Source organism: Nelumbo nucifera, chromosome 2 (assembly GCF_055504915.1).
Source record: "Nelumbo nucifera cultivar China Antique chromosome 2, China Antique-T2T, whole genome shotgun sequence".
Lineage (NCBI taxonomy): Eukaryota > Viridiplantae > Streptophyta > Magnoliopsida > Proteales > Nelumbonaceae > Nelumbo > Nelumbo nucifera.
The window spans coordinates 75,657,798-75,666,574 of NC_142650.1; the positions used below are offsets into that span (position 1 = coordinate 75,657,798).

At 40.5% G+C, this 8,777-nt stretch overlaps 1 protein-coding gene across 1 annotated transcript; it reads right to left on the minus strand.

Annotated features, from left to right (window-relative positions):
• Positions 1 to 7,382: 7,382 nt before the first annotated feature.
• On the minus strand, positions 7,383 to 8,051 carry LOC148802332 (uncharacterized). Its single transcript, XM_088897872.1, has one exon. The coding sequence runs from the start codon at positions 8,049 to 8,051 to the stop codon at positions 7,383 to 7,385; it is 669 nt and encodes a 222-aa protein (XP_088753998.1).
• Positions 8,052 to 8,777: the final 726 nt, after the last annotated feature.

The following is an 8,777-nucleotide window of genomic DNA, read 5'->3' on the forward strand; positions in this document are numbered from 1 at the left end:
GGGAGAGGATTATACCTGATACGGAGAAATACTATCTCCCAATGGAGGTGTTCACGCCCAAGGAATGATCCAAAATCTGCTCCCACTGAAGATGGCGCAGTGCAGGGTGGAGCAGAATCAGCAACGTTCTTCAAAAGAACTTGATCCTTCGTAAGGATCAACTGGACGACTTGAGTACAGCTCCAACCAATCTTTTCACAAAAGATTGAAATCAAGATCCAATCTTGATTGCTCCCAAGAACTGGAGATCGAACTGAAGGAATGGCAATGGCAGGAAGGTGGCGGCAGGAGAGAATTCGCAGTATGCAGGAAATCTCTCAATCTCTCTTTCTTTAAGAGAAGAATGCTTTTGATGATGTAAAAGGCTGCCGCCCCCTTCCCCTTTTATAATCTCAAAGGGATCAGCTCCTAATCAGATTAGGAGTTGCTAATCCAAATCATATTTGGGTTAGAAGTCCCTTAGTGATAAGGGATAATTCTTATCTTATCTGCAAATCAGATCAGCTGTCTCCTAATCTAATTAGGAGGTTTCCAGATCTAAATCTTATTTAGATCTTGGACTCTCTGAGTGGATAGGGTCTAAGCCCAATCCTTTTAGCTAACCCACTTCAGAATTCGCCCCTTTTAAATGACTGATCAAATCAGCCCAGTTCGAAATGGGCTTAAGGCCCATTAAGGTTATGTACTCAAAAACCTTCCAAATTGCTGCCCAGTTGGGCTTCCTTGTATGGCGTGGGACCCAAGCATTGATCTACACATCAGCCACATGGGTTCAGCCCAGCCTTTGTTACAAGGACTAGCCGAATGCACTGCTGAAGACAGTGTACCCCCTGAAACCCATCAAATGAGCTCTATGGGCCCAACACTTACACTAAGTGGTCCCTGGGCCAAGCCACCTTGTAAGACCCAGGGACTGTGGGCAGATGCAAGATTAGCCCATCAGGCATTATCCTCAATGGTCTTACACTTAACCTCTCAGCCCATAATGATCATACACTGCCCGACAAGAGAGGACCTCTCCCTCGGCTGCAAGGAACAGTGTTGCACTCTCCACTTATATGGATCCCGGGAATTAAAACCTTCTTGCAAACAATTTAGAAACCATACATATATACTTTTATATCTTATATAAAATATATTTTGCAAAACAAATCTCAACGGTTGAAATCGGCTGCCGGCAGTCTTGGTTTCCATCAGTGAGAGTGCATCCCCGATCATTACCTTTGTCCGACAAAGGGGCTGATCCTGTCACTATGATCACCCACTCAGATGAATTCTCGGACTGTCCCAACATACCCAGGTTTTGACCCCCGCTAAGGATCTCACTGATTGGTACATCAAAGACAGCCCAATCCGACACCTAGTGTAGTATCATAATCGAGTCTAGGGGTCGGGTGTAACTTTCCAGTTTTGCCCATCAATCTCCAAGGTCCAGGGCAATACTGGAAATCTGGTCCAGTTCAAAGATTTAATTAATCCTACACTGTATGTGCCTAGGGTCTCACCCTGGCAGCTGAGACAGGCCACCCCAACCGACTTGGTGGCACCACAGTGTCAGCCTTGTCAGGATAGGTCTCCCCAGACCGACCCACTGGCTGTGAACATTCTAAACTAACACGAGTCTCATTAAGTGTCCAGTTTAAGGGTATTACGCAGAAACATACCAAGGGAACATGAATCAAATATGTATCTTTATTCATTTACAATAAACTCATAAAGTACATCATTCTGATTGAAGCTAAGGGCATACAAAGCTGTCTAACACGAACACCATTACCTTTACAAGACCATCTAATAAGTGAAAGACATTTCCCAGCTCGCCTTAGAAATTGTGTAGTTTCTACGACTATGGAAGCATTGTTAGTAGAGGATGGTGAACCTACTTGTTTTCAAGGAGCTATGGATGATAGCAATTCATTGAGTTGGAAGCAAGCCATGAATAAAGAAATTGATGCTCTTCACAAGAACCAAACCTGGGAGCTTGTGGAATTGCTTAGGGGCCAAAAGGTGGTTGGCTGCAAATGGGGATTGATGGAAAAGTTGAAAGGTATCAAGCAAGGTTAGTTGCCAAGGATTTTTCTCAAAATGAAGGTATTGATTTCTTTGAAAATTTTGCACCAGCTGTGAAATTGATTTCCATTCGGATTCTTGCAATTGTTGCTATGCTTGACTTGAAACTTAAGCAAATGGATGTGAAAACTACATTCTTGCATGGTGATCTTGAGGAGGAGGAAGTATACATGAAACAACTAGAAGATATTGTCATTGAAGGCAAGGAGAACCTTGTTTGCAAATTCAACAAGCCATTGTATAGTTTAAAACAAACTTCAAAGCAATAATACAAGAAATTTGATTCCCTTATGCTTGGGATTGGGTATCAGACAAGTGAATTTGACCATTGTATTTACATGAAATTCTTTGATGGTAGAACTTTCTTGTTGCTAGTCTTGTATATTGATGACATGCTACTAAAGTAAAAATTAATGAGCTCAAAGCACAATTGAGCAAGTCTTTTGTGATGAAAGACCTTGGTCCAGCGAAACATATTCTTGGAATTGAAATATCAAGGGATAGAAGGCATGGTACTTTGTCGAAACGGTGCTTAGAAAATTTAGCATGGAGAAGTGTAAGCTAGTAAGGACACCATTGGTAGCCCATTTCAAGTTGCCTTGTGAAGAAAATGGATGGAATTCCCTATGTTAGCCTTGTACGAAATTTGATGTTTGCTATGGTATGGTCATTTTATGGCTAATCCATGTAACATGCATTAGGAAGCTGCCAAGTGGGTGGTAAGCTACTTGAAAGACACTAGCAATTATGTGGTAAGGATTTAGGAGCAAGTTATGCAAATGATCTTGATAAAGGAAGGTCACAATAGGATATGTCTTCCATTTTAGGAATGGTACAATCAGTTGGATGTCTAGATTACAACCAAAAGTTTCATTATCTGGAATGGAGGCTGAATGTTGCAAGGAAGTGGTTCGGCTTCAAGGTTTGATGTGTGAGCTTGGCAATGACTCTAAACCCATGAAATTATTTTGTGATAATAATAGTGTTGTTTGCTTGGCAAGAAATCTAGCTTATCACAAGAGGTTCAAACACATTTCAGTCCCGACAACACATCGAAAATGGAGAGGTGCATTTGATGAAAGTTGACACAAAAGAAATCTTGGCGGACATGCTAACAAAGACAATTACCTAGAGAAGTTGGAGTACGTGAAGTTTGACTTCTCTAGGCATGATGTCAAGGTGATTATTTCTTAAATGTCTTGGCAAGGGCTATCAAGGTGGAGATTGTTGTGTGGGTGATAAAAACATTAGCATGTTATTTTTTTATTGCACTTAAAGTGGTAATTTCTGTCTAGAAAGGGCATTCTTGGGTGTGGTGGAATTCTCTCTACAACCTTTTTCTTAACAAAGGGGGTATTCTAGCAAGTTTGGATTTCTTCTAGGTTTGAGGTGACATTGTGGAGGTGAGGATACTCTTTGTTTAAGTTTTCAAAGGGGTTTGTAGTTCTGGTAGCATCTCTTGGTGGTTATAGCTTAGAGTAATCAAAATCTCCTTGCTTCAACCTCTAAAGTCAGGACTCTTTTTTCTTATTTGTTAGATGTGATTTCCATCCTTCAATCTTTTAATTTCTTCATGGTACTCTGGTTTTTAGCTAATTGTAATTTCTTTTGTAGAAACTATGGAAGCATCTATTACATATTCTATTTCATTTAAAAATGTGTTGAATGAATTGATTTCTAGTAAGAAATACCATAGCCAAGAATTGTAGTTGAAGATGTAGAGTGGGAATTCAAAGCTAAAATAAGCATTAGGCTTGATGGAGACACTTGGAAGTTTTATCGGAAGTTAACTCCAACCAAGTTAAGAAAATAAACCAAGAAGTGATAAGCAGAACAAATGGAGAAGGGTTCGATGGAATTATTGAACCATTCGAACCCTATGTATTTATAGATGAAGAAGTACAGTTTGGGTACAACAATAGTTGGAGAGAGTCAGATGACATTGAACACTATTAGATAGAGTTTATCATAGATTTAAACTCTATCTGATGGGGTCTATCTAATTAGTTGAGTTCTATCCCAATCTAGATAGAGTTACATCTACAAAAGGAGATCTATCTGTAGATGGAGATCTATCTAATGACATGGCAGCTCCTAATGACGTGGTAGTAGAGTTATCCTCAATACGCCCCCTCAAGTGAATGGGCATTGGAAGCACATGCAGCTTATGCATAATGGATGAAAAATGAGGGGAAGCCAATAGTTTGGTGAAAATGTCAGCGAGCTGATGTAGGGACTAAACATGATGGAGTTGAAGAGTCTTCTTGAGAATATGATCCCATAGGAAGTGAAAGTTGACTTCTATATGACGAGTCCGAGCATGGAAGATCGGATGAGCTATAAGGTAACAAGCTCCGACATTATCATAATAAAGTGATAGAGCAGATGGAAGTCGAACTCCAAGATCCTGTGAAAGATACTACAACCAAATTAATTCGGTGCCAGTATTGGCAAGGGACCAAAACTCTGCTTCTGCACTAGATCTAGCAACAGTCTATGCTTCTTAGCACTCCAACTCACTAGATGAGAACCAAGATAAACACAATACCCGCCAGTGGACCGGCTGTCATCAGGGCATCCTGCCCAATCAGCATCAGAAAAAGCCAAGAGTCTGGTAGAGGAGTGAGAGGAGAAGAACAAAGCGTGATCTAGGGTATAATTGAGATACCGAAGAATACGCTTTACTGCTATCCAATGTTCATCAATGGGATTATGTAAAAACTGATAGGCCTTGTTGACTGTAAAGCTGATGTCAGGCCTAGTGAGAGTAAGATACTACAGTCCTCCCACAATACTCCTGTATTGAGATAGGTCAGAGAGAGGAGACCCATGAAGTCTAGAGAGTTTAGCACTTGCTGCCATAGAAGTAGAGAGAGGTTTAGCACCATCCAAACCAACACGATGAAGAAGATCAATAATGTACTGGTGTTGGCAGAGGTAAAGTCCGGTGTGATCCCTGTGTGCTTCAATACCCAACAAATAGTGGAGATCACCAAGATCCTTGAGCTGAAATATACAGCTTAGTTTGGCAATAATATAATGGATAATAGCTGAGGAAGTGTTGTAAGTATAACATCGTCCACATATAACAACAAGTAGACACGGTGAACACCATGAGAGTAAATAAAAAGAGAAGGATCAAAGCTGGTACGAAATCCTAGTTCAACAAGCTTAGAGCTAAGGTGTAAGAACCAAGCTCTAGGAGCCTATTGAAGCCCACAGAGGGCTTTAGACAACTTGCACACATTATTGGGCTGATCTGCATCCTCAAAACCCCTAGGCTGCTACATGTAAATATTTTCAATTACAAGTCCATTGAGAAAAGCATTATCAAAGTTCAGTTGCCAAATAACCCATTGATGAGAAACAGCAAAAGAGAGGATAGTATGAATTGTAGTGGATTTAACAACAAGACTAAAAGTGTTAGAAAAATCCATACTCGGGATTTAAGTAAAACCTTGAGCAACAAACTAGGCTTTATAGCGATCCACAGAACCATCAGTTTTTTTTTTGACCTTGTAAACCCATTTAGAACCTACAACATTCATTAAGGAATGATATGGAACAAGATCTCAAGTCTTGTTCTGAACAAGAGCCTGAAACTCCTTGGACATCGCCTCACACCAATGACGATGTTTAGAGGCTTGAGAATAAGTGCTAGGTTCAGATTCAGTAGAAGCAATAGAAGCAATATAACAAAGGTGCAGAGGGTACTGACTAGCCAGAGAGGCTTCAAAGCGCATGGACTTAGAGACTATAGTATGAGTGTGCCGAACTAGAGCAGGGACATGTTGTGTGGTGTCCATTAGATCTTGAACCAACCGAGTCTGAGGTCTAGTGCATGGAAGTTCATCTGAATCAGAAGGAGCACCAGCACTTCCAACATTATTATCACTAGAATCGGAACTGGGTACATCTGTCCCGGAAGATGTCTGGGGTGATGACGAAGCTATAGAAACAGGTTCTGATAGTCGAGACATACATACTGGAAGTAGGTGAATTCCATTAGAGCTGGGTGTTGGAGCTAAAGATGATGGTGGCAATCCAAGGAAATGATCTTCATCAAAGATGACATGGCGGCAGATATAGAGTCGTCCTGTCTTAACATCATAGCAATGGTACCCCTTGTGAGAGGAGTTGTACCCAAAAAATATGCAGAGGGAAGACCGGAAGTCCATTTTATGTCTGTTGTACGAACGAAGAAAATGATAACATGCACAGCCAAAAGTGCAAAGCAGAGAATAATCTGATGTGCGCTAAAACAAAAGTTCATCTGGTGACTTGCCTTGAAGGGTTTGTGATGGAATGGGGTTGATTAGAAAAATTGCAGTTTCAGTTGCATCAAACCAAAAATTCTAGGGAGAGAAGCGGCGACCAGTAAGGTGAGGGTGGACTCTATCACATGGTGATGCTTCCTTTCAACCATACCGTTTTGCTCATGAGTGTGCGGACAAGAGAGATGGTGTCCAATGCCTTGAGGGTCAAGATACTGTGAAAGTCTCTAGTATTCCCCTCCCCAGTCAAATTGAATACATTTAATCTGATGTGCACTAAAATAAGAGCTCAACATGTCGTTTAAATTTGAGAAAAATCTCAAACACATCAGATTTACGATGCATAGGAAAAATCCAAGAAAATTTAGAAAAAGCATCAACAATAACACAATATTTAAAACCATTATTTGACTCAACTAGGGCTGGTCCCCATACATCTGAATAAATAAGTTCTAAAGGACTATTGTAAGACGACGACGACGACGAACTAGGGAGGGGAAGATGATGACTTTTTCCTAACTGACAAGAATGACAAACTGAAATATCAAACGAACCATTATAAGGAAGACCAAATTGAGACAGCACTTGCCAAATTGCTTTAACTGAAGCATGCCCAAGTCGATGATGCCAAACTCGAACTGATGCCTTCTCGCCAATAAATGCAGTATTGCTGGAAGATGAAGGAATGGATGTTGAAGTGGAAAACTGATAGAGTCCACCTTTACTAGGACCGCGGAGTAGAACTCTCCCCATATGGCCCCTCAAGAGAAAATATGAAGGATGAAATTCAAAGACAACATTGTTATCTTTGGTAAATTTGCTAATAGAAAGTAGGTTCTTTGTAATAGAGCGAACATGATAAATATCCTTAAGATAAAATTTATTTTTATCATGAAAAATAATAGAAGAACCAATATTTTTAATTTCCAAACTTGCGCCATTACCAACTTTCACCTGGTCAAACCCTCCATAGTCCGATTGAATCTACAGATTGTCTAGATTGGACATGATGTGGTGTATGGCTCCAGAGTCCGGATACTAGGCTGGATCAAACTGTGACGAGGAACTAGTGTGAAAAGCAGTAGCTGGATCCGGTGTGAGATTCTGAGTAGGTTGCCGATCTAGACCAAGATAGGAGATATCAAACCTGTGTCTGCACTTCCAAACACCATGGCCAGGGATGTTGCACAACTGACAGATAATATTGCTATGTTTGCAACCTCTTCTAGAACCATCATTCTTGTTCCTACAGCCGCCTTTGCCTCTGTCGTGCTGTGAACTATTGCGTGACTGCTGGGAGTGTTGTGAGTTACCTTTATTGTTTGAAGCAAAATTGGCAGAAGCTCCATCATCAGATTTAGTAAAATGGTTTTCTTTGAGCCAAGACTTATGATTGAGTAATGGGCCAACAACATCCGCAATTCTTAGTTTATCAAAATCAGGTCTATTAGCAATAGTAGTAATAATGGACTCATATTCAGATCCGAGTCCACTCAAAATACACATAACAAGATCTTGTCGAGAGACATGTTTAGAAATTGTAGAAAGGTTGTCAACAATTCCTTTGGCCTTCTGTATGTATTCAGAAATAGAAAGAGTACCTTTCGTGATAATCTGGAGTTGTCTCTTTAATTGCAAGACTCTGGAATGTGAGTGGGAAGCAAAGGACTCCTCCAACGCACTCCAAACTTCAGAGGACAAGGACATACCTACGACCTGAGCTAGGATACCCTCAGTAAGTGGTGAAACGATCCAACTGAGTACCAATTGATCCAGTTGATACTAGTGATCGAATGCTAGGTTGATAATCTTCCTTGATGGATCCTTAGGATCCTCAATTTCTTCAAGAGGAGTAGAAGTCTTCCCTTCTACGATACCCATGAGTTTGTGAGTACGAAGAATGGGAAGATGTGCTCGCCATAGCAGGTAGTTGTCGCTATTCAACTTGATAGGGAGATAGTGAGAGACATTTGGAATTGAACCTGGTGTACCTATTGCAGATGGTTGTGTCAACGACCCTAGGTCGTTGATCTCTCCTCCTGTCGAGCTATTGAAAGAAGCCATGAGAACTGGCTCTAATACCAAGTTAAGAAAATAAACCAAGAATTGGAAAACAGAGCAAATGGAGAATGGTTCGATGGAATTACTGAACCATTCAAACCTTGTGTATTTTTAGATGAAGAAGTATAGTTTGGGTACAACAATAGTTGGAGAGAGTCAAATAACATTGAACCCTATCAAATAGAGTTTATCATAGATTTAAACTCTATCTGATAGGGTTTATCTAGTTAGTTGAGTTCTATCTCAATCTGGATAGAGTTACATCTGTAGAAGGAGATCTATCTGATGACATGGCAGCTCCTAATGACGTGGCAGTAGGGTTATCCTCAATAAACCAAAAAGGAGACGAAACAAAATGCTGCCTATAAAGCC

Coding starts and splice junctions, on each gene's coding strand:
- LOC148802332 (XM_088897872.1), bottom strand. CDS start 8,051: ATGTCCTTGTCCTCTGAAGTTTGGAGTGCGTTGGAGGAGTCCTTTGCT.